The following is a 26,398-nucleotide window of genomic DNA, read 5'->3' as shown; positions in this document are numbered from 1 at the left end:
CTGAGCAGGGAGCCCGATGCGGGACTCAATCCCAGGACCCTGGGATCATGACTTGAGCCGAAGGCAGAGGCTTAACCATCTGAGCCACCCAGGCGCCCACACCTCCTTATATTCTGACACAAGATGTTCCACACTCGTTTGATTTTCTGCCTTAGCCCTAGACTCAATCATTTCTCCAAGGTGCCCCAGTTCCTTTTAGTGGAGAATAGTATTTCTTTTTATTATTTCTTTTTATTGAAGTGTAGTTGACAATAATATATTAGTGTCACCTGTACGACATAGTGATTCAACATTTGTATACATTACAAGGTAATCACCATAATAACTTAATTACCATCTGTCACCATACAAAGTTGTTACATGTTATTAACTATATTTTCTATGCTGTACATTGTATCCCCATGTCTTATTTATTTGATAACTGGAAGTTTGTACCTTTTAATTTTTCTGCTATTTTTTTTTCATTCTCCCATCCCCTCCTCTCTGGCAAACACCAATTTGTTTTCTGTATTTACGGTATGTTTCTGTTTGGGTTTGTTTTTTTTAATTTTCTTTGCTTGTTTTGTTTTCTTAGATTCCACATATAAGTGAAATCACGGGTATTTGTCTTTCTCTGACTTATTCACTCAGCATAGTACCCTCTAGGTCCATCTATGTTGTACGAATGGCAAGATCTCATAGGTTTTTTTTTTTTTTTTTTTTGGCTGATATATGATATATACATGATATATATAAAAAATATTTTCTTACCCATATATCTATCAGGGAACATTTAGGTTGCTGCCTTATTTTGGCTATTGTAAATAATACTGCAATGAACATAGGGGTGCATATATCTTTTCAAATTAATGTTTTTATTTTCTTCAGATAAATACCCAGAAGTGGAATTGCAGAATCGTATGGTAGTTCCATTTTTAATTTTTGAGAAACCCCCATACTATTTTCCATAGCAGCTACCCCATTTTTCATTCCCACCAACAGTGCATGGAGTTCCCTTTTCTCCAAATCCTCACCAGGATTCATTATTTCTTATTTTTGATAACAGCCATTCTGACAAGTGTGAGGTGATATCTTATTGTGGTTTTGATTTTCATTTCTCTGAGGATTAGTGAAGTTGAGCATATTTCATGAGTCTCTTGGTCATCTATATAACTTCTTTGGAGAAATGTCTATTCAGGTCCTCTGTCAATTTTTAATGGAATTATTTGTGTTCTTAGTGTTGAGTTGTATAAGTTCTTTATATATTCTGGATATTAACCCCTTATTAGGTGTATCATTTGCAAATACCTTCTCCCATTCAGTAGGTTGCCTTTTCATTTTATTGATGTTTTCCTTCACTGTGCAAAAACTTTTTTAGTTTGATGTAGTCCCATTTGTTTATTTTTGCTTTTATTGTCCTTTAATGACCAGACAGATCCAAAAAATATTGCTCAGACCAATGTCCAAATCTTGCTCCTGTTTTCCTGTGAGAGTTTTATAATTTCCATTCTTACATTTAAGTCTTTAAATACATTTTGACTTTATTTTTGTATATGATATAAGAAAGTCCAGTTTCACTGTTTTGCATGTAGTTGTCCAGTCTTCCCAAAACCATTTATTGAAGAGACTGTCTTCCCTCATTGTATTTTTTGCCTACTTTGTTGAAGACTAATTGACCATTTAAGTGTGAGTTTATTTCTGAACTCTATTCTGTTCCACTGATCTATGTGTTTGTTTTTGTGCTGACATTGTACTCTTGGTTTGGCTTGCTTTGGTTTGGTTTGGTTTGAGGGGCAAGGATTTTCATCACAGGTTTATTCATAAAGGATTTACACTGGAAACAACTCCAATGTCCATCAAATGAACAGATATACAAATTGTGGTTTTTTCACACAATAGAATACTAGCCAGCCACAAAAAGGAATGAACTTCTGATGTATACAACAACATTCTGTTGAGCAAGGAAGTCAGACATGAACATTGCCTATTGTGTATATGAATTTCTGGAACAGATGAAACTAATCTAATGTGATAGAAATTGGTGAAGTAGTTGCCTTGGGGGGAGGGTTGACTGGAAAGGTGCACCAGGAACTTTGGGGGTGTTGGAAGTATTCTTATCCTGATTGGGATCGTATTTGTGAAAATGTATATGTTGTCAAAAGACATCAAAATGTACAGGTAAAATATGAGCATTTATTTTATGTAAATCAAAACTCAAAAAGTAACCCCCAAGAAAATGTACCACACGTCCTAATTATCAATATTGCACTGTTTTGATCACTATGGTTTTGTAGTAGAGTTGAAATCAGAGAGTGTGATACCTCCAGTTTCATTTGTTCTCAAGATCACTTTGTTTAGGGTCTTTTGCGGTTCCTTACACATTTAGGATTATTTGTTCTAGCTTTGTGAAAAATGTCATGGGTATTTTGATAGGAATTGCATTGAAACTGTAGATGCAGTAGTATGGACATTTTAACAATATTAATTCTCTCAACCTATGAGCATGGTATATCTTTCCATTTTTTTTTGTTGTTGTTGCCTTCAATTTCTTTCATCAATGTCTTTCTTCTTTTCTTGAAAGTCTGGCTAAAGGCTTATCAATTTTATCATTTCAAATAACCTACTTTTATAGTTTCCCTTATCTTTTCTAATTTTTAAGTATATATTTCATTTATTTCCACTCATCTTTATTATTTACTTTCTTCTACTAAATTTGAATTGATTGACTTGCAATTGATTTCTAGTTTCAAACTGTTGTGGTTGGAAAAGATACTTGATATAATTTAAATCTTCTTAAATTTATTGACACTTGTTTTGTGATCTAACATTATCTATCCTGGAGAATATTCTATGACCTAACATGATCTATCCTAGAGAATATCCTGGAGAATATTTCATGTGTACTTGAAAAGAATGTGCACTCTGCCAATTTTGGATGGAAAGCTCTGTATATCTATTAAATTCATCTGGTTAATGTGTCATTTAAGGCCAATGTTTCTTTATTGATTTTCTGTCTGGATGATCTATCCATTGATATAAGTGGGGTGTTAAAGTCTCCTACTATTATTTTATTACTGTCAATTTCTCCCTTTGTGTCTGCTAATATATACTTCATGTATTTAGGTGTCCTATATTAAGTCCATAGATATTTACAAGTGTTACATCATCTTGTTGGATTTATTCCTTTATCATCATGTAATGACCTTTTTTGTCTCTTATTACAGCCTTTGTTTTAAAGTCTATTTTGTCTGATAGAAGTATTGTTACCCCAACTTTCTTTTTATTTCCATCTGCATGGGATATCTTTGTCCATCCCTTCACTTTCATTCTGTGTGTCTTTAGATCTGACACGAGTCTATTGTAGGTATCATATATAGTCTTGTTTTTATTTGTCCATTTAAACACCCTATGTCTTTTGATTGGAGAATTCAGTCTATTTATACATTTAAATTATTGGTAGATATAGACTTACTGCCATTCTATTGATTGTTTTCTTATTGTTTTTGTAGTTCTGTTTCCTTCTTCTCTTGCTGTCTTCTGTTGGTATTTTGTGACCTCCCTTAGTGTTATGTTTAAGTTCCTTTCTCTTTATTTTTTGTGTAACTATTATTGATATTTGTTTTGTGTTTACCATGAGCTTCATATGTAATATCTTATGTATATTGCAGTCTGTTTTAAGTTGATGGTTGCTTAAGTTCAAATGTGTTCCAAAAGTGCTACATTTATACTTCCCCTATGTTTGGTTTTTGATATCATATTTGACATCTTATTTTGTGTATACCTTGACTAATTATTATAGGTAGATGATTGTCTACTTTTGTCTTTCAACCTTCATACTAGTTACATAGGTGGTTGACCCGCTGCCTTTACTATATGTTTATTGTACCAGTGAGATTCATTTCATTCATAATTTTCTTACTTCTAGTTATGGCCTCTTCTATTCAATTGAAAGAACTCCCTTAACATTTCTTGTGTGACCTGTCTGGTGTTGATGAACTCCTCTAGCTTTTCTGGTCTGAGAAACTCCTCATCTCTCCTTAAATTCTGAGTGATAACCTTGATGGGTACCATATTTTTTACTGTAAGTATTCCTTTCATTAATTTTAATATATCATGCTACTCCCTTCTGGCCTGTAAAGTTTTTGCTGAAAAACCAGCTGATAATCCCATGGGGGTTCCCTTATACATAACTAGTTGTTTTTCTCTTGCTGTTTTTAAGATTCTCTGTTGACCTTTAAATGTTGACACTGTGATATAATGTGTCTTTGCTCTCTTTGAGTACATCTTATTTGAGACTCTGTGCTTCCTGAACTTGGATCTCCTTCACCAGGTTAGGTACATTTTCAGACATTATTTCTTCAGATATGTTTCCTGATCCTTTCTCTTTCTCTTCTCCTTCTGGGGCACCTATAATATGAATGCTAGTATGCTTCATGTTACCCTAGAAGTTCCTTAAAATAACCTCAATTTTTTAAATTCTTTTTTTTTTTTTTTCTTTTTGCTTCTCTGGGCACTTTTCACTATCCAGTCTTCTATATTGCTTATCCAGTCTTCTGCATCATCTAATCTGCTGTTGATTACCTCTAGTGTATTTTTTTTTTTATTTCATTATTGCATTTTTCAGCTTGATTGGTTCTTTTTTTATATTGTCTATGTCTTTGTTGAAGTTTTCACTGTGATCATTCTTCTTATGGTTTGGTGACCACCTTTATGACCATTACTTTGAACTTTATCTCCATTTCATTCTTTTTCTCAGGTTTCATCTTGTTCTTTCATTTGCAACCTCTGGTGCCTCATTTTGCTTCTTTCTGTGTGTTTCTATGTACTAGGTAGTTATTTCTTGAAGGAGTGGCTTCAAGAAGAAGGTGGTCCTGTAGGGTCCAGTAGTGCAAACCCACCTGGACACCAAAGCTGGGTGCCCCAGGACTGCCCCCTGTATGGGCTGTGTGCATTCTCCTGTTCTGGCTAGGCTATGACTGCTACAGATTTTCTGGTGAGTGGGGCTGTCTCTCAGTGCACCTGTGAGGGACAGCCACAACTGCTACAGGCACACCAGTGATTAGGGCTGGCCCTTGGACCCACCTGAGAGTCCAGGCCATGACTCTTGCAGGCCTGTCTGTGGCTGGATCCCCAGTTTGAGGCCCTTGGGAGGGGCTCTAGTGCTGGCTGATGGCACCCACTTGATATGGCAGGATGGGGGGTTGCTTGGATGGGGCTCTTGTACTGGCCAAGGGTGCCTACCAGGAGTGGCAGGGTGGGCGGCACTGTATTGCACGTTTGAAAGTTGCTAAGAGATTAGATCTTAAAAGTTCTTATCACAAGAAAAAAAAGGACATATGTTATTCTTTATGGTGACAAATGTTAACTAGTTTTCTGTCCCTTTGACTCTTTCCTCTCCTTCTGGGATCCCTATAATGTGAATATTGGTCTGCTTAATTTGTCCAGTAAGCCCCTTATTTATCTTCATTTTTATTATTTTGTTTTTCTTTTTGCTGCTCTGCTTGAGTTCCACTACACTGTTCTTGAGTTCACTGATCTTTTCTTGTTGTTCATCTAGTCTGCTGTTGAATCCCTCTATTGAATTTTCAGTTCTGTTATTTTATTCTTCAGTTCTATGGCTTCTACTTGGTACTTTCTTATATTTTATAACTCTTTGTTGATGTTCTCACCTTGTTCATTCATTCTTTTCCTGAGCTTGGTGAGCATCTTTATGACTATTATTTCAAATTTTTTAGGTAGATTACTTACCTCTGTATCATTAAGGTCCTTTTCTGATGTTTCGCCACCTTCTTTTGCTTGGAACACATTCCTCTGTCTCTTCATTTTGTTTTATTCTGTCCAATGTTATGTATTAGATAAAACAGCCACCTCTTCCAGTTTTGAAGGGTGGCCTCACATAGGAGAGGAACCTTGCCATTCAACCTTGTCTAACTCTTGGTTTTCTCTCAAACTCTTGTGATTGTCCAAGCAGCATATTTTAGTTTTTGGCTCCAAGTGGTGAAGGATGTACCAAGACCTTTTATTGTCCCAAAGAGGAGGATCTCAATCAGCACCTAGGTTCAGGGTGATTGGAAGACAGACCCTCAAGTAACAGATTTTAAAGTATGAAAATACACACAGTGCTAGGGGACCACAAACATACATCCTGATGGCCAACAGAGCCAGGAGATAACAGAGGTGTCCATGGTGCAGCATTTTCAAAAATTGGGGCACCAGATGATTGTAAAAGTTCCTTTCCCTGAGATCCCAGAGATGTTGTGAGGCAGAGCAAGGGCACAAAATGGCATAGACTCCATTTCCAGAGTTCACCTTAGTAGGACTCTAGAGGTATCCCAAACCACAAGCCTGACCCTCATGCAGAAGCTCCAGGATGAGCAAATAGGCCATTTCATGGAAAGTCTGGGTTTGTGTTTCAGTCTGTTGTCTGTGCAGTACCAGGGAAGCAGTAGCTGGCCAATAACTGTCTCTCCATTTGTTACAGTTCCATGAGACCCAGGAATACAAACGTTTCTGGCCACCAGAGCCAGGTGATCAAGGGTTGCCTTTTGGGTAGCAGCCACAGAAAGTGGTATGGCAGACAACTCTAAAAGCTTCTCTGTGGAAGAGATTGACATTCTAGAGTACAACAGATGGAGAGAGCCAAATGAGCACCTGCTATCTTAAAAGTTGGGGTGTCCAGTGAGGGTTCAAACCCTTTATTCCTCAAGGAGAAACTCCTGATTTCAGTTCCCTCCCAATTGTGGGTTGGCATGGGAGGGGTGGGAATTACAGAGAGATGTAACATTGTGTCTTAGCCTCCCCTACCCACTCTGATATGGGCTTTTTCTCATTTGTCCAATATGTAGGAGTCCTTGGCTAATTTTTATATTTTTTTAGAGGAAAATGTTCCATACATAGCTGTGGATTTGTTGTGTCTGTGGGAGGACATGAGTTCAGATTCTTCCTATGTTGCCTTCTTGATCCAGAACCCCTACCTACAAATAATTCTTGACATCTCCTTTTCTCTCAGTCTTAAGAAACTGTTATTGATTATTGTGAAACTTGTCATTTCCCAAAATCACTATATTATAGTTCTCCCTGATATATTTTAAATTTATTTTACAAGATAATTTTTATTATCCATACTGAATGAACCAATTAAGAATATATTTTATTTCATTTATTATAAAATCCCAATTCCCACATCATGAATGCATGATCAGGCTCTTTCCTACATTCCTACATCATATCCTGGACTTCTTCCCCTGACTAATTCTTTAGTCTCACTCTATGTTACTTCTTTTTCTTATGTCTAAAACATTCTTCCTTATAGTCCCAGTTTTGTTTTTTTTTTTTCTTTTTTATCCTCCCTGCAACCTCCTTATTTCAGTCTGTGAAGCTTTTCAAGCTTATTGTTATCCAAGCATTACTTCACTTAGTTTCACTGAAAAGTTTTCATTGAGCTCTTTAATAACCAGATTCGTGCCTTCTCTTTCAGATCCCGACATAATTATTTCCATAATTATTCCTAGACCACTTTATCAGAAAGTTTTTTCTCCCCATATTTTCCCTATTCATTTTCTTCTTGGCTATCATAAACTGTTTAGATTTTGTTTGTTCTTATGTCCACTTTTTAATTTTCTGTCCCTGATGGACTAATATATTTAGGACTTATCTATCTTGTTAATCATTTGTAAATCAAACTAACACAATAACCAGGACACAGTAGATACTCATTAAAAATCTGGGGATGAATGCATAAATTATACCCAGAAAGTCATCATCAACATCCACCTTCTCTCTACACTATCACATAGAATATAGAATGAATATGCACATTTTCTACACTATCAAATACTCTCTTCCTTTAATAAACGTTAAATAAGTGCATGTTTATTCAATAAAAAATATTCTTAATCAGGTTATACTGAAAGAGATTATACATTAAAAAATACTACAACATCTCCCAAGAGAAGATATAGATTTGACAAAAATAAAACCTTACATTGCTTTGGTGTTCATTATGCATGTAGTTCCTGGGCAGTAACAAGTGAAGATGTCATCATTATATGTTAATCCCAGACTAACTCCAAGCAACTGTGTCATAACAACTGAAAATGCCTCTAACGTTATCATCTGTGGATACTAAAAAGAAAAAAAAAAAATCAGAATTGTTATCTAAGTTGTTTCTTCATGTTTTTTATCTTTTCAAGTAAATGCAAATACAATTTTAAAAAAAAGAACCAATATACCAAAGCTTATTATTTGCTTAAAAATATGGAAAAATAGGTAAATTTTGTTATTATCTTTGAGTAATAGCATTTTTAGTCCAAATGGCATTGAGAAATAACAATTAAGATTAATGTAGTCTCATGATTTTAAGACATTACTGCTTGAAATCCTATTTTTTATTTTTTAAATTTGTTTTTAATTTATTTTTATTTATTTATTTATTTATTTGAGAGAGAACCAACATGGGGCTCGATCTCATGACCCTGAGATCATGACCTGAGCCAAAATCCAGAGTTGGACCCTTAATTGACCGAGCCACCCAGGTGCCCCTAAATTCTTTTTAAATTATAAGAATAAGCATTGCTTCAGTAACTATATTACTTTTCAAATGAACACTCAGAAAAAAATACACAGATTCTTAAAGGTTGACTTGGCAATTACTTTTGATTTCAGAAATAGTTTTAGGGGGAAAATCAAATTAACTTCTTTCTAAAGGCAGAATACTAGAACATCTGGCAAGTAGCATTTCTTTCCTTTTTTTTTTTTTTTTACCGGGCTATACACTTTTATTTCTCATTTTCTTTTTTTTAAATTTTATTATGTTATGTTAATCACCATATATTACATCATTAGTTTTTGATGTAGTGTTCCATGATTCATTGTTTGTATATAACACCCAGTGCTCCATTCAATACGTGCCCTCTTTAATACCCATCACCAGGCTAACCCATCTCCCCAACCCCCTCCCCTCTAAAACCCTCAGTTTGTTTTTCAGAGTCCATAGTCTCTCATGGTTTGTCTCCCCCTCCAATTTCCCCCCCTTCATTTTTCCCTTCCTACTATCTTCTTTTTTTTCAACATATACTATATTATTTGTTTCAGAGGTACAGGTCTGTGATTCAACAATTTTACACAATTCACAGCACTCACCATAGCACATACCCTCCCCAATGTCTATCACCCAGCCACCCCATCCCTCCCACCCCCACCACTCCAGCAACCTTCAGTTTGTTTCCTGAGATTAAGAATTCCTCATATCAGTGAGGTCATATGATACATGTCTTTCTCTGATTGACTTATTTCACTCAGCATAACACCCTCCAGTTCCATCCATGTCGTTGCAAATAGCAAGATTTCATTCCTTTTGATGGCTGCATAATATTCCATTGTATATATATATATATATATATATATATATATATATATATATATATATATATATACCACCTCTTCTTTATCCATTCATCTGTTGATGGACATCTTGGCTCTTTCCACAGTTTGGCTATTGTGGACATTGCTGCTATAAACATCAGACTACACGTACCCCTTCGGATCACTACATTTGTATCTTTGGGGTAAATACCCAGTAGTGCAATTGCTGGGCCGTAGGGTAGCTCTATTTTCAACTTTTTGAAGAACGTATATACTGTTTTCCAGAGTGGCTGCACCAGCTTGCATTCCCACCAACAGCGTAGGAGGGTTCCCCTTTCTCTGCATCCCCACCAAAATCTGTCATTTCCTGACTTGTTAATTTTAGCCATTCTGACTGGTGTGAGGTGGTATCTCATTGAGGTTTTGATTTGGATTTCCCTGATGCAGAACGATGTTGAGCACTTTTTCGTGTGTCTGTTGGCCATTTGGATGTCTTCTTTGGAAAAATGTCTGTTCATGTCTTCTGCCCATTTCTTGATTGGATCATTTGTTCTTTGGGTGTTGAGTTTGATGAGTTCTTTATAGATTTTGGATACTAGCCCTTTATCTGAGATGTCATTTGCAAATATCTTCTCCCATTCTGTTGGTTGTCTTTTGGTTTTGTTGACTGTTTCTTTTGCTGTGCAAAAGCTTCTTATCTTGATGAAGCCCCAATAGTTCATTTTTGCCCTTCCTTCCCTTACCTTTGGTCATGTTTCTAGGAAGAAGTTGCTGCGACTAAGGTCGAAGAGGTGTGTCCTTTAGGATTTTGATGGACTCCTGTCTCACATTGAGGTCTTTTAATGATTTTGAGTCTATTTTTGTGTGTGGTATAAGAAAGTGGTGCAGGGGGTACCTGGGTGGCTCAGTCGTTAAGCGTCTGCCTTCGGCTCAGGTCATGATCCCAGGGTCCTGGGATCAAGCCCCATATCAGGCTCCCTGTTCAGCGGGAAGCCTGCTTCTTCCTCTCCCACTCCCCCTGCTTGTGTTCCCTCTCTCACTGTGTCTCTCTCTGTCAAATAAATAAAATCTTTAAAAAAAAAAAGAAAAAGAAAAAGAAAGTGGTCCAGTTTCATTTTTCTGCATGTGGCTGTCCAATTTTCCCCAACACCATTTGTTGAAGAGACTGTCTTTTTTCCATTGGACATTCTTTCCTGCTTTGTCAAAGATTAGTTGACCATAGAGTTGAGGGTCCATTTCTGGGCTCTCTATTCTGTTCCATTGATCGATGTGTCTGTTTTTGTGCCAGTACCATACTGTCTTGATGATGACAGCTTTGTAATTAGAGCTTGAAGTCCGGAATTGTGATGCCGCCAGCTTTGCTTTTCTTTTTCAACATTCCTCTGGCTATTCGGGGTCTTTTCTGGTTCCATACAAATTTTAGGATTATTTGTTCCATTGCTTTGAAAAAAGTGGATGGTATTTTGATAGGGATTGCATTGAATGTGTAGACTGCTCTAGGTAGCATTGACATCTTCACAATATTTGTTCTTACAATCCATGAACATGGAACATTTTTCCATTTCTTTGTGTCTTCCTCAATTTCTTTCATGAGTATTTTATAGTTTTCGGAGTACAGATTCTTTGCCCCTTTGGTTAGATGTATTCCTAGGTATCTTATGGTTTGGGGTGCAATTGTAAATGGGATCAACTCCTTAATTTCTCTTTCTTCTGTCTTGTTGGTGAATAGGAATGCCACTGATTTCTGTGCATTGATATTCTATCCTGCCACTTTACTGAGTTCCTGTATGAGTTCTAGCAGTTTTGAGGAGGAGTCTTTGGGGTTTTCCACATAAAGTATCATATCATCTGCAAAGAGTGAGAGTTTGACTTCTTCTTTGCCAATTCAGATGCTTTTATTTCTTTTTGTTGTCTGATAGCTGTGGCTAGGGCTTCTAATACTATGTCGAATAGCAGTGGTGATAGTGGACATCCTTGCCTGGTGATAAGGACCATCTTACAAGAAAGGATGCTGTACTTTGTCAAATGTTTTTTTTTGCATCTATTGAGAGGATCATATGGTTCTTGTTCTTTCTTTTATTCATGTATTGTATCACATTGATTGATTTGCAGATGTTGAACCAAACTTGGAGCCCAGGAATAAATCCCATTTGGATTTTAATGTACTGTTGGATCCTATTGGCTAGTATTTTGGTGAGAATTTTTGCATCCATGTTTATCAGGGGGTCTGTAGTTCTCCTTTTTGATGGGGTCTTTGTCTGGTTTGGGGATCAAGGTAATGGTGGCCTCATAAAACGAGTTGGGAAGTTTTCCTTCCATTTCTATATTTTGGAACAGTTTCAGAAGAATAGGTATTAAGTCTTCTTTAAATGTTTGGTAGAATTCCCCTGGGAAGCCATCTGGCCCTGGGCTCTTATTTGTTGGGAGATTTTTGATGACTGCTTCAATTTCCTTAGTGGTTATAGGTTTGTTCAGGTTTTCTATTTCTTCCTGGTTCAGTTTTGGTAGTTGATACATCTCTAGGAATGCATCCATTTCTTCCAGATTATCTAATTTGCTGGCACATAGTTGCTCAATATATGTTCTTATAATTGTTTGTATTTCTTTGGTGTTGGTTGTGATCTCTCCTCTTTCATTCATGATTTTAATTATTTGCATTCGTTCTCTTTTCTTTTTGATAAGTCTGGCCAGGGGTTTATCCATCTTGTTAATTCTTTTAAAGAATCAGCTCCTAGTTTTGTTGATCTGTTCTTTTGGTTTCTATTTCATTGATTTCTGCTCTGATCTTTATTATTTCTCTTCTCCTGCTGGGTTTAGGCTTTATTTGCAGTTCTTTCTCCAGGTCCTTTAGGTGTAGGGTTAGGTTGTGTATTTGAGACCTTTCTTGTTTCTTGAGACAGGCTTGTATTGCTCTATACTTTCCTTTTAGGACCGCCTTTGCTGCATCCCAAAGATTTTGAACAGTTTTGTTTTCATTTTCATTTGTTTCCATTTTTTTTAATCCTTCTTTAATTTCCAGGTTCACCCATTCGTTCTTTAGTAGGATCCTCTTCAGGCTCCATGTATTTGAGTTCTCTCCAACTTTCCTCTTGTGATTGACTTCTAGTTTCAACGCATTGTGGTCTGAACATATGTAGGGAATGATCCCAATCTTTTGGTACCGGTTGAGACCTGATTTGTGACCCAGGATGTGATCTATTCTGGAGAATGTTCCATGGGCACTAGAGAAGAATGTGTATTCTGTTGCTTTGGAATGGAATGGTCTGAATATTATCCATGAAGTCCATTTGGTCCAGTGTGTTATTTAAAGTCTTTATTTCCTTGTTGATCTTTTGCTTTGATGATCTGTCCATTTCAGTGGGGGGGGGGGTGTTAAAGTCCCCTACTATTATTGTATTGTTGTCAATGTGTTTCTTTGCTTTTGTTATTAATTGGCTTATATAAGTGGCTGCTCCCATGTTAGGGCCATAGATATTTACAATTGTTAGATCTTCTTGTTGGAGAGACCCTTTAAGTAGGATATAGTGTCCTTCCTCATCTCTTATTACAGTCTTTGGTTTAAAATCTAATTTGTCTGATATAAGGATTGCCACCCCAGCTTTCTTTTGGTGTCCATTAGCATGGTAAATGGTTTGCCATGCCCTCACTTTCAAGCTGGTGGTGTCTTTGGGTCTAAAATGAGTCTCTTGCAGACAGCATATTGATGGGTCTTGTTTTTTTATCCAATCTGATACCCTATGTCTTTTGATTGGGATGTTTAGCCCATTTACATTCAGGGTAACTATTGAAAGATATGAATTTAGTGCCATTGTATTGCCTGTAAAGTGACTCTTACTGTATATTGTCTGTGTTCCCCTCTGGTCTATGTTACTTTTAGGCTCTCTCTTTGCTTAGAGGACCCCTTTCAATATTTCTTGTAGGGCTGGTTTCATGTTTGCAAATTCCTTAGTTTTTGTTTGTCCTGGAAGCTTTTTATCTCTCCTTCTATTTTCAAAGACAGCCTAGCTGGATATAGTATTCTTGGCTGCATATTTTTCTCATTTAGTGCTCCGAATATATCATGCCAGTCCTTTCTGGCCTGCCAGATCTCTGTGGATACGTCTGTTGCCAATCTAATGTTTCTACCATTGTAGGTTACAGATCTCTTATCCTGAGCTGCTTTCAGGATTTTCTCTTTGTCTCTGAGACTCGTAAGTTTTACTATTAGATGTCGAGGTGTTGACCTATTTTTATTGATTTTGAGGGCGGTTCTCTGTGTCTCCTGGATTTTGATGCCTGTTTCCTTCCCCAAACTAGGGCAGTTATCTGCTATAATTTGCTCCAATATACCTTCTGTTCCTCTCTCTCTTTCTTCTTCTTCTGGGATTCCAATTATCCTAATATTGTTTTGTCTTATGGTATCACTTATCTCTCAATTTCTGCCCTCATGATCCAGTAGTTGTTTATCTCTCTTTTTCCCAGCTTCTTTATTCTCCATCATTTGGTCATTGATATCACTAATTCTCTCTTCTGCCTCATTTATCCTAGCAGTTAGAGCTTCCATTTTTGATTGCACCTCATTAATAGCCTTTTTGATTTCGACTTGGTTAGATTTTAGTTCTTTTATTTCTCCAGAAAGGGTTTCTCTAATATCTTCCATGCTTTTTTCAAGCCCAGCTTGTGTATTTATAATCATCATTCTGAACTCTAGTTCTGACATCTTACTAATGTCCGTATTGATTAGGTCCCTGGCAGTCGGTACTGGCTCTTGTTCTTTTTTTTGAGGTGATTTTTTTCATCTTGTCATTTTGTCCAGAGGAGAATAGATGAATGAGAGAACAAAATGCTAACAGGGTAACAATTATCCCAGAAAAATATACACTAAACAAATCAGAAAAGACCTGAAACCAGGGGGAAAGAAAGGGAAAGAATGAAAAAAGAAAAAAAAGAAAAAGGAAAAGATAAAAAAAAAAGAATATGATATTAGATTCCTTTATATCTTCTAATGGCTTAATGGCTCACTTCTCAAATCCCTGAATAAATATTCCTTTATATGTATTTATTCCACTTTGTTTATCATTTCACTTATTAAAAGACATCTTGTTTCCTTCCAATTTTTGGTAATTACAAATAAAGCTGCTATAAATGTACATGATTTTGTGTGGATATGTTTTCAACTCATTTGGGTGATTGCGAAGAGGATAAATGCTGTATCATATGTTAAGAGTAAGAAGTTGCCAAACTGTCTTCTGCAGTGGCTGTACCATTTAGCATTCCCATCTTCATGAATGAGTTTCTGTTGCTCTACACCCTCACAGCATTTTGTGTTACCATTGTTTTGCACTTCCAGTACAAAGCTGAAAAGGACTGGCAAGTTACAGTCTTGCCTTGTTCCAGATCTCACTGGGAAAGCAGTTAGTTTCTCACCACTGAGGTGTTAGCTATAGGTTTTTTTCTAGATGTTCTTTCTCATGTTAAGGAAATTCCCTTCTAGACCTCCTTTCCTAAATTTCATCACAAATGGTGTTGGATTTGTCAAATTCTTTTTCTGCATCTATTGATATGATCAAACAATTTTTCTAGTTAGCCTATTGATGAAATTGGTTACATCAACTGATTTTAAAATGATGAACTAGCTATACATATCTAAATAAATTCTGGGTATAGATATCAACAAGGGGATTTTAACTATTATAAAAAAATTCTAGAGCTGAAAAGAACAATAAATGAATTCAAAACTTTAAGGGATTTATTTAAAATCAGATTTGATCAGGCAAAACAAAGAATCAGACATGAAGACTGATCATTTGAAATCATCCAGAAAAGAGAAAAGAGAAAAGAGAAAAAGAAAAAGAAAAAAAGAATGAAGAATATAAAAAAAAAACCCTACTGACATCAACAAGCAGATCAATATATGTATTATTCCTATAATGAGTCTGAGAAAGAGAAGAGAGAAAGAAAGTTTATTTGGAGAAATAATGAGTACAAACTTCAGAAATCTGAGTGAACATACAAAAGAAGCTCAACAAATTCCAACCAAGAAATCCAAAGTGACTCACAAAGATTCCCATTAGCCAAAGACAAGGAGAGAATCCTGAAAGCAGCTAGACAGAAGTGACTTGTCACATATAAGGGAGCTCCCGTAAGATTATCAGTAGATTTCTCGGGAGAAACCTTATAGGTCAGAAGGGATTGGGATGAATACTTTTCAAGTGCTGAAAGAAATTGTCATCCAAAATTATCATTATCAGGCAAAACTGTATTTCAAAATATAATGAAGACATGAACACTTTTTCAGAAAAATAAAATTTGAGGTAATGAGCAAAAGTTAATTACCACTAGACTTGATCTATAATAAATGTTAAACGGAGGCTGTCATGGTGAAAAGAAAGGATGCGAGACAGCAACCTAAAGCTAAAAGGAAATTCTAAAGTTCTCTAATACAGGTAAATACATGGACAAATATAGTAACATGCAGTATTGTAATTTTGGTGAATAAATTGACTTTTAAATATTGTATAGAATTGGAAGGACAAATACCAAACCAAACCAAACAAAACAAGTCCTATAATTTATGTAGTAACATAAAGTGTGGAGTAGAATTATAAAGGAGTAGTGCTTTTGTATGTGATTGAAGTTAAGCTGTTAATAGAAATAGAAGAAATAACCCCCAAATTAATATGGAGTCTCAAGGGACCCTAAATAACCATGTCAATTTTGAAAAAGAAGAATAGAGTTGAAGGATATACATTTCCTGATTTCAAAACATATTATAAAGCAAAGTAATCAAAACAGTATGGTACTGGCATAAAGATAGACATATATATCACTGAAATAGATTAGAGAGCCTAGAAATAAACCCTTGCATATATGGTTAAATGATCTATAAAAGGGTACCAAGATGACATAATGCAGAAAGGACAGTCTCTTCAACAAGTATACTCAATGGAGAAAAGAGCTTTTTCAATAAATGGTGATGGGAACATTGGATATGCACATACAGAAGAATGAAGTTGGACCTGTATATTTCACCATATACAAAAATTAATTCAAAATGACTTAAAAATCCAAATGTAAGACCTCAAACTATAAAACTCCTAAAAGAAAACATAGGGGGAAATCTTCATGACATTAGGTTTGACAATGATTTCTTAGATATGATGCCAAAAGTACAGGCAACAAAAGCAAAAATGGACAAACAGGACTACACCAAACATAAAACTTTTGTGCTTCAAAGGACATGATCAACAGAGTATAAAGGCAACCTACAAAATAAGGGAAAAAAATTGCAAATCATATATCTGGTAACAGATTAACATCCAAAATATAAAGAACTCCTAAAATCCAAGAATAAAAAAATCAAATTCAAATAAACCAAAATAAAAATGGGCTAAAGACTTGAATAGACATTTCTCCAGAGAGGATATACAAAAGACTAAAAAGCATATGGAAAAATCCTCAATATTACTAATAATCATAGAAATGCAAATCAAAACCACATTGAGATATCACCACATACCCAATAGAATGGCTACCATAAAAAAAAAAAAAAAAAAAAAAAGGCAACCACAGAAAATAACAGGTGTTGGTGAGGATGTGATGACTATAATGTGAACTGCTGATGGGATTATAAAATTGCACAACCACTCTCAAAATCAGTATGATGGTTCAAAATATTAAAGATAGGATTACCATATGATCCATCAAACCCACTTTTGCATTTTTATCCAAAATAACTGAAATCAGTATCATAAAGATATATCTGCACTCCCACATTCACTGCGCATTATTTATGATAGTAAGGTGTTGAAAACAGCTTAAGTGTTCATTGACAGAAGAATGGAAAAATAAAATGTCACCTATATATACACACATAGAATGGAATGTTATTCAGCCATAAAAAGAATGAAATCCTGCCATTTGCAATGACACGGATGAACCTAAATGGTACTATATTAAGAGAAATAAGCCAGACATATGAAGACAAATATTGTATGATCACCATTATATGTAGAATCAAAAATGTCAAACTCACAGAAGCAGACAGTAGAATGGTGGATGCCAGGGGCTAGAGGGTTTGGAAAATGGGCCATGTTGGTGAAAAGGTACAAAGCTACAGATATTCAAGATGAAGAGTTCTGGAGATCTGTTACACAGCAATGGAACACACGTAACATTACTATAAGATTGTAAATTTCATTTCTGTGTATTTTACCACAAAAAAACTTTTAAAAATTGTAATGTTTAAGTTTCAAAATCCAAATAAAAAATATTTTATAAAAATGTGTCAAAACAGCATGGTAAATATACTATATGTACTTTGGCTCCTTGAAGTGGATATTAACTTTCAAAACATGATATAATTACTGAATAGATGGGAGTAAAATGCATACCAGAGCAATTCCTGCAGCGAATTTTGGATTGCATGCCATTCCATGATATGTTGCTCCCACATAATTAGGATGATCCCTATAACTAAATAACAAAATTTTTCTTGTAAATAAATGCATTTTAAATTATTAATAACTTAATGACCTTTTAAGAATTGGATTCCTCAGTAAAGAAAGCTGTTTTTTGAAACTTGAATATTACATATCATATCTAATGTTTTCAATCATTTTGTATTTGGGTAATCTCCCACAATTCCTACAAAGTTAAGTTCTAAAGTCTACTTTAACATTATATGATACACAGCCCAAAACCCAGCAGTGCCTAATCCTTCCAAAACATTAATCATCACTGTTGCCACCACTAGATGGATATAATTCTAAGGTGTACAAGTCAGGATAACCTACTGCCATGATTTACATGCAGTGGTCCTTTAAGGTGTGTAAAAAATACCGGATTGGAGGACAGGGAGAGAAAAGAGAACGTGCAGTATGCTAACGAAAAGAGATAGGACACAGAAAGTGTCCTCACACATTTCAGTCTTATTAATATTGCTCCTAAGTCCCCAAATCTGACCTTAAATGCCACAGGAAACACCAATAGATGTATAAATGTATTCCATATTGCTTAAGACCTTCAGAATTGCATTTTTATTTTTCCATGTAATCAAATTAGTCAAGCAAAAAGAAGACTTTTGAAAGATACAATGCATGCAGTTATATAGCTACACCTTGGGTCCGTATATATCAGAAGGTAACCAAATTACTATTTAAATGTTTTGCATTGTAACCACTTTATATGCAATTACTGCATTCTGTTAACTAATTTATACTTTATTTAATGTTAAAATGATGGTTTCAATTACTTACCTCTGAGAAAATCTTTAAAACCCTCGAGTCCCCATGTTTCTCCCAAGGCTTTCCAAATTTTCAAGTCTATTACATTTCCATGGATAAACAGTCTACTCAGTGTTTTAGTGTCTTACATTGTTATCAGATTTTTATATTTTGCATTTTGCTAACAGTATACGTACAATTTTCGAGGTTTCTTGTCATTATACATAACACATTTTGTATATAATTTTGATAGTTAACATATCATATAATTTGATAAGCCCTATATCAATGCAAAAAATGCACTCACATTAATAAATATGCCATATCATGAGATCTTTGAAACATAAATTGTTCTTTCCATGACACAAATCTTTGTAGTACTTCATCAGCATCCCCTTTAGTTGAAATCTTATTTTGATCTGACCAGAGCTCCAAAGAAGTTAGCTTCACAGTCACTTTAAGCTGGGAAAACATCTAAAAATAGAAGATACACCACATACAGGTTTAGGCAGTCATAAGTATTATATTACATCTCTATACATAATGCTAATAGATTCAATTTACTCATTTTTGGAGATGGAATCCATTGGTGGGTGAAACTAGTTGGTAGGACTATACTTTTTAATAAAATCGAAAATGTTATTTATACAACTGTTATTTATACAAGCATTAATAGGAATGTTTAATATTTAACTGAAACATAAATACTTACAGTGTTGATAAGACCAAAGATATGGACAACTTTCTCAGCTGCAAATGCCACTTCAGAGCCCATGTAATCAAACTGAAAGACAAATTTTGTTTCACTACTGAAAATTACTAAAGTACTACATTTTATTTTTTTAATTATTTATTTTTAATTTTATTTTATTATGTTATGTTAATCACCATACATTACATCATTAGTTTTTTTTTAATTTTTTATTGTTATGTTAATCACCATACATTACACTATTAGTTTTTGATGTAGTGTTCCATGATTCATTGTTTGTGTATAACACCCAGTGCTCCATGCAGAACGTGCCCTCTTTAATACCCATCACCAGGCTAACCCATCCTCCCACCCCCGCCCCTCTAGAACAGTGTTCCATGATTCATTGTTTGCGTATAACGCCCAGTGCTCCATTCAATATGTGCCCTCTTTAAAGTACCACATTTTAAATGGATATAAAATGTTAAGCTAAGGTGGTGCTCAGTGAAAGGAAAAAAAAAACAGAATTAAGGTTTATCAATTGCTTAGTAAGTTTTAAGCTTAAACCTAGGGAGCTTACATATTAATCAATAATATTAAAATGAGAAGGTTGTGATTATTTTCCTCTTTACACATATAGAATGGAGGTTTGAAAGGTAAGTTTCCAAGATCATATAACTACTAAAGATAAGAACCAGGACTCAAATCTCTAAGCTACTAAGTCATTTTTATCTGCTATATCATATGCCACCATTTATCTTCATTACAATAAGATAACATGACTACATATCCTGGATAAACAATGTACCATAATAATAAAAATAAATTCAAGCAATTGTCCTCATTCAAGGAGACAAAAATCACATATTTTCTCTTAAATACTTCAGTTGTATGTGTACACACATTTCTAAGTTTTTGGTGAAAACATGAAAAGTGGCAGCTTGAGAGCTTCAAATATCTGCAGCAGGTCTGCCAAAAACTACTCACAGAAAAAAAATGTAATGGATAGAGTTGTCTGATACAGACAAAAGAGATGTTATCCTCCTAGGTCTCTAGAAACTATTTGTACTTTGCTATTTCTCTTTTCCAATAAATCATATTGTATATTTACGCACAGTGCAGCATGTGTGGTATGAGTGAAGGTGAATAAAGGCTTATATAAAACAATGAAAGAATGTGTATATATATATATTTTCAAACATACATGGAAGTTTTATATAAATTGACCCATATTAGGCCATTAAAGAGTTATTTGAATATAAAGCATTGTCACTTAGATCACATTGTCCAACTATAACGCAATTAAGTTATGGTAGACTTGATAAAAAGTATTTTAACAATGTTATTTTTCCTTACATGGATAACTCTATTGTGGTTATATAAGATAATGATCTTATTCTAGGTAAACGTACACTGAAAATTTACAACTTACTTTCAAATAGAGCACAAGTGATAATGGGATACTATATTAATAAATCCGAATAAAGAGAGTATACCTATTTCTTGCCTTATTCTTATTTTTTTATTATGTTATGTTAATCACCATACATTACATCATTAGTTTTTGATGTAGTGTTCCATGATTCATTGTTGGCATATAACACCCAGTGCTCCATGCAGAACCTGCCCTCTTTAATACCCATCACCAGGCTAACCCATCCCCCCACACCCTCCCCTCTAGAACCCTCAGTTTGTTTTTCAGAGTCCATAGTCTCTCATGGTTCATCTCCCTCTCTGATTCCACCCCCCTTCATTCTTCCCCTCCTGCTATCTTCTTCTTTTTTTTTTTTTAACATATAGTGTATTATTTGTTTCAGAGGTACAGATCTGTGATTCAACAGTCTTACACAATTCACAGCACTCACCATAGCACAATTCTTGCAAATTTTTTGAAAGTTTGAAAATATTTCCAAATAAAATATTTAAAAAGTGAAGATGAAATAAAAATGATTTTAGATGAGCAAAAGCTGAAGCAAAGTCATCAACAAGCTAAACAGAAATATCAGAAACACAGACTTATAAGAAGGAAAGAAGAGCTTTGAAAATGGTAAACATGAGGGGAAAATTAAATTCTTTTTTCTTTTCCTTAATTTCTTCAAACAATTGAATATTTAAAAAATAATTTATTTTGTGGTTTATAACACATGGCAAAGTAAAATATAATAACATCACATACTGAACACTACATCTGAAACTAATGATGTACTATATGTTGGCTAATTGAATTTATATAAAAAAATTTTTAAAAATTAAAAGCTGGATTTGAGACCACAGGGTGCCGAGAAATTACAAAAGAGTTTATGGCCCTTAGGTCTTGTATAAATTGATAAATTTGGTTTTAAAAAAATCACATAGGGTTATTTTTACAATTATTTTCATTAATTTTTTATTTGAGTGTAGTTGACACAAAACGTTACATCAGTTTCAGGTGTACAGCATAGTAATTCCAAAAGTATAAACATTACCCTATGCTCACCACAAGTGTAGCTCCTATTTTTCACCATACAAAGCTATTACAATATCATTGACTCTATTTCTAATGTTATGCTGTGCCTTTTATTCCCATAACATTCATTCCATAACTGGAAGACTGTATCTCCCACTCCCTTTCACCCATTTTACCTAATCCCCAACTCCCTCCATTTTGGCAGCCATCAGTTTTTTCTCTATGTTTATGTGTCTAATTCTGCTTCTTGTTTATTTATTTATTTTTTAGATTCCACATATGAGTAAAATCATATGGTACTTGTTTTTCTCAGTCTGACTTACATCATTTAACACAATAGCCTCTAGACCCATCCATGTTGTCACAAATAGCATGACCTCATTCTATTTTATGGCTCTGTAATGGAACCACAAAGATCCCAAATAGCCAAAGCAATGTTGATCAAGAAGAACAAAGCTGGAGGTAACACAATTCCATATCTCAAGATATATTACAAAGCTGTAGTAATCAAAACAATATGGTATTGGCACAAAAGTAGACACATAGATCAATGGAACAGAATAGAAAGCCCAGAAATAAACCCACAATTGTATAGTCAGTTAATCTATGACAAAGGAGGCAAGCATATATGATGGGGAAAAGACAATCTCTTCCATAAATGATGTTGCAAAAACTGGACAGCTACATGAAAAGAATGAAACTGGACCACTTTCTAACATCATACACAAAACTAAACTCAAAATGTAAAGTTGTAAATGTGAGACATGAAACCATAAAAATCCCAGAAGAGAGCACAGGCAGTAATTCTCTGACATCCACCATAGCAACATTTTTCTAGATATTTCTTCTAAGGCAAGGGAAACAAAAGCAAAAATAAACTATTGGAACTACATCAAATGAAAAGCTTTTGAAAAAAAAAAAAAAAAAACCTTTTGCATGGTGAAAGAAATCATCAACAAAACAAAAAAGAAACCTACTGAACAAGAGAAGATATCTGCAAATGCTGTACCTGTTAAGGAGTTAATATCCACATCAGGGTTAAATGGAACTTTAGTGTTATAAAGTTCTTACATTATATGTGAAGTGATATAATATTAATTCTAGTTAGGAATGTTAATTCAAACCAATAAAGAAACCACTGGGGTAAGATGTGAGGGATAAAGAGAGATCACAGAAAAAACCAATATAGGAGATAAAGATAAAAACTAAAAATAACCCACTAATCCAAGGGTAGCAAAGGAGGAACAAAAGAATAAATAACTAATAGGAAGAGTAGAACACTAAGAGCATAGCAGTACTTAACCTACATCCACAGTATTAGTAATTTTGATAAACATAAGTCAACTAAACATTCTAATGAAAAGGCAGGGATTATCTGAGTAAGGAAAAAAATAGTTTACAAAGTCATACTTTAAAATTTAAGACAGATAAACTGAACATAAAAAAAGAGAGGGAATACTAATCATAGGATATAAAAGCTCTAGAGTTCTTTGTTGTTGTTTTCTCATGATGACATTTGCATTGAAAATGCCTTCTGTTTTTATTGGAAAGGAAGAAGGTATTCAGTTAAATGGAGAGAGGAAAGTAGGCTGTCTAGATTTAATTTTAGCAACCTCATGGGGGCAGCTGTGGCAGAGCATAATTTCAATGCTTGTGAGTATTATTCCCCATGTAACAACCAAAACCTAAATCTAAATGCCCCCAAAGGGCATTAGCTAGTAAAATAGATTAAATTATATTAAATATATTAATCAGACACTATGTGAATGTTAAAATTAAATTGAAATAATATATTTCATTAATATGCGGGAAAACATTATAAAATAATTTACAAAACAGCATATATAAAACAGGAGGTATAAGAACATACATATACATATTTAAATATAAAAAAGGAAATGTGCATATAAAATTATATGTGCTTTTTTCTTTATTATTATTTTGTCTACTTTTTCCTGCTGTTTTTATAAAAAATTATGTAAAGATCTAAATATTTCCTTTTATCAACAAAATCTAATTTTGAAAATTATGCACTTATTGACAGACCTTATGCAAAAATATCAGTAATAATGAAAAGATCAGATTTCTTAATTGCTAACCATAATGGCTTTGCTAAAACTGATTATATAAACAAAAATTTCCCTAACTGGGACACCTGGGTGGTTCGTTGGTTAAGTGTCTGCCTTCAGCTCAGGTCATGATCCTGGAGTCCCAAGATGGAGCCTCGCGTTGGGCTCCCTGACCAACGGGGAGTCTGCTTCTCCCTCTGCCCTCACCCAGTTCATGCTCTTTCTCTCAAATAAATAAATAAAATCTTCAAAAAATATATTCCCTAACTAAATGAACATTCCTATGAATAATTCTTCCCATTTTTAAAATATAAAATTTCCGTCAGAGAATCTAAGAGAATCCAAGAAATTATAAAGCATAAAATAATCTTATAAAAGATACTTTTTAATAACAGGAATCTCCAATTCAATAATTAAATAGCTTATTTTAAAATAAAAATTAATTTATGTAAGAGTTTCATCACTATATGGGGCGGATCCAGAAATATATGCAGCTCATTATAATTGACTAGATTATAATGTAGTAGAACTCTTCCATACATACAAATTATACATTTTTGCTAGAATTCTATATTGATTTTGAAATCAATACTATAAATACTAGTCCCCCCAATGCCAATGCAAAGACAATTGACATTTCTTTATGTCCTGCTACACTTAGATACATATTTTGAACAGAGTAAAATATATATGTATTTCAGACAAGTGGAATTTTCATTTTCATATTCCCTTTGAATTTAAACACAAAGCAAAGATATTATCAATATCAATAATGCATACCAAAGCTTTATCCATAATGATTTGTATTTTCAGAATTGTTTCCAATAGTTCATCTGAATCTTTCTGTAAAACAGAGGACATGAATTAAATAAAACATTTAAATAAAACATAAAAATAAAACATTCTATAAGAAAAAATTCTTATATTGTTTGTTATTCTCACTCACATTATACACACACACACACACACACACACATAGAAAGGGATAGACAGACACATGATGATAGACAGATAGATAGATGATAGGATAGTTCGCTACGGATATGTAAAGATATAGATATAAGTGATAGCAAAATAAGATGATGGAGGACCCTGAAAAAATAAGCAGGTGAGATTCCAAATAAAAATTTTAGGAACAAATCAAAAGCTTTTATCTTATATTCTTTATAATTAGAATCCTTAAAAAAGTTAGTGAAATGAGGGAAAAGCCATGTTTCCTTTTCTCAAAACTTTCCTCTTAGACCCTCCTCCAACCTTCAAGCTAAATTAACTCCCATCATCTTTCCCCCAAATTGCCTTTAATTTCTCATTGTTTTTATACTTTATTTATGTTAACTCTATCACAGTTATATAAATTGATATTAATGTATATACCAATGTAACCATTTCTATAAATAAGATAAAGAATGTTTCCATCACCCTCTTCTAAGTCGAGAGCCCACATGACTCAAGGCAATCAATGATCTGCTCTCTCTCACCATAGGTTAGAATAATCTATTCTAGAATTTCATAAAACTGGAATCATATGTCACATACTCTTATATCTGGCTTCTTTCACTCAGCATTCATCTGTTATGTTGTGATTCTTAATAATTCATTAGTGTTTATTGCTAAGTAGTGTGTCATTTTAGAAATATATTCCAATTTGTTTATACGTTTACCTGTTGATGATCACTTGGATTACTTAGAAATTGTAGCTATTATAAATGAAACTATGCATATTCATGTAGAGGTCTTTGTGCAATTATGTTCTTCAATTTTTCTTGGAAAATCCTTAAAAATGGAACACCTGAGTCATATGGTAATTGTGGGTGTGTAAAGTAGGACAAAAATGCCAGATTTCTTTCTTTTTTTTTCTTTTTTTTATTATGTTATGTTAATCACCATACATTACATCATTCGTTTTTGATGTAGCGTTCCATGATTCATTGTTTGCATATAACACCCAGTGCTCCATGCAGTACGTGCCCTCTTTAATACCCATCACCAGGCTAACCCATCCCCCTAACCCCTCCCCTCTAGAACCCTCAGTTTGTTTTTCAGAGTCCATAGTCTCTCATGGTTCGTCTCCCCCTCCGATTCCCCCCTTCATTCTTCCCCTCCTGCTATCTTCTTCTTCTTTTTTTTTTCTTTTTAACATATAATGTATTATTTGTTTCAGAGGTACAGGTCTGTGATTCGACAGTCTTACACAATTCACAGCGCTCACCACAGCACATACCTTCCCCAATGTCTATCACCAGCCACCCCATCCCTCCCACCCCCCCACCACTCCAGCAACCCTCAGTTTGTTTCCTGAGATTAAGAAATCCTCATATCAGTGAGGTCATATGATACATGTCTTTCTCTGATTGACTTATTTAGCTCGGCATAATACCCTCCAGTTCCATCCACGTCATTGCAAATGGCAAGATTTCATTCCTTTTGATGGCTGCATAGTATGCCATTGTATATATATATATACACCACATCTTCTTTATCCATTCATCTGTCGATGGACATCTTGGCTCTTTCCACAGTTTGGCTATTGTGGACATTGCTGCTATAAACATCGGGGTGCACGTACCCCTTTGGATCCCTACATTTGAATCTTTGGGGTAAATACCCAGTAGTGCAATTGCTGAATCGTATGGTACCTCTATTTTCA

The 26,398-nt window shown here is 34.4% G+C and overlaps 1 protein-coding gene across 1 annotated transcript in view; it reads right to left on the bottom strand.

The window, feature by feature from the left end:
- LOC118538357 (A disintegrin and metallopeptidase domain 3-like) overlaps positions 1-26,398 on the bottom strand; it is a 72,011-nt gene that overhangs the window by 35,525 nt on the left and 10,088 nt on the right. The window contains exons 4-8 of the mRNA XM_078068255.1: positions 24,532-24,594; positions 19,258-19,329; positions 18,853-19,019; positions 17,715-17,796; positions 7,964-8,103 (exon numbers count right to left, since the gene is read on the bottom strand). Of these exons, the coding sequence (XP_077924381.1) occupies positions 7,964-8,103; positions 17,715-17,796; positions 18,853-19,019; positions 19,258-19,329; positions 24,532-24,594 (524 nt within the window). The remainder of the gene's footprint in view (positions 1-7,963; positions 8,104-17,714; positions 17,797-18,852; positions 19,020-19,257; positions 19,330-24,531; positions 24,595-26,398) is intronic.

Source organism: Halichoerus grypus, chromosome 3, assembly GCF_964656455.1.
Source record: "Halichoerus grypus chromosome 3, mHalGry1.hap1.1, whole genome shotgun sequence".
Classification (NCBI taxonomy): Eukaryota; Metazoa; Chordata; class Mammalia; order Carnivora; family Phocidae; genus Halichoerus; species Halichoerus grypus.
Note: the sequence above shows the minus strand (reverse complement) of the source record. Positions and strands in the feature narration are given on the sequence as shown.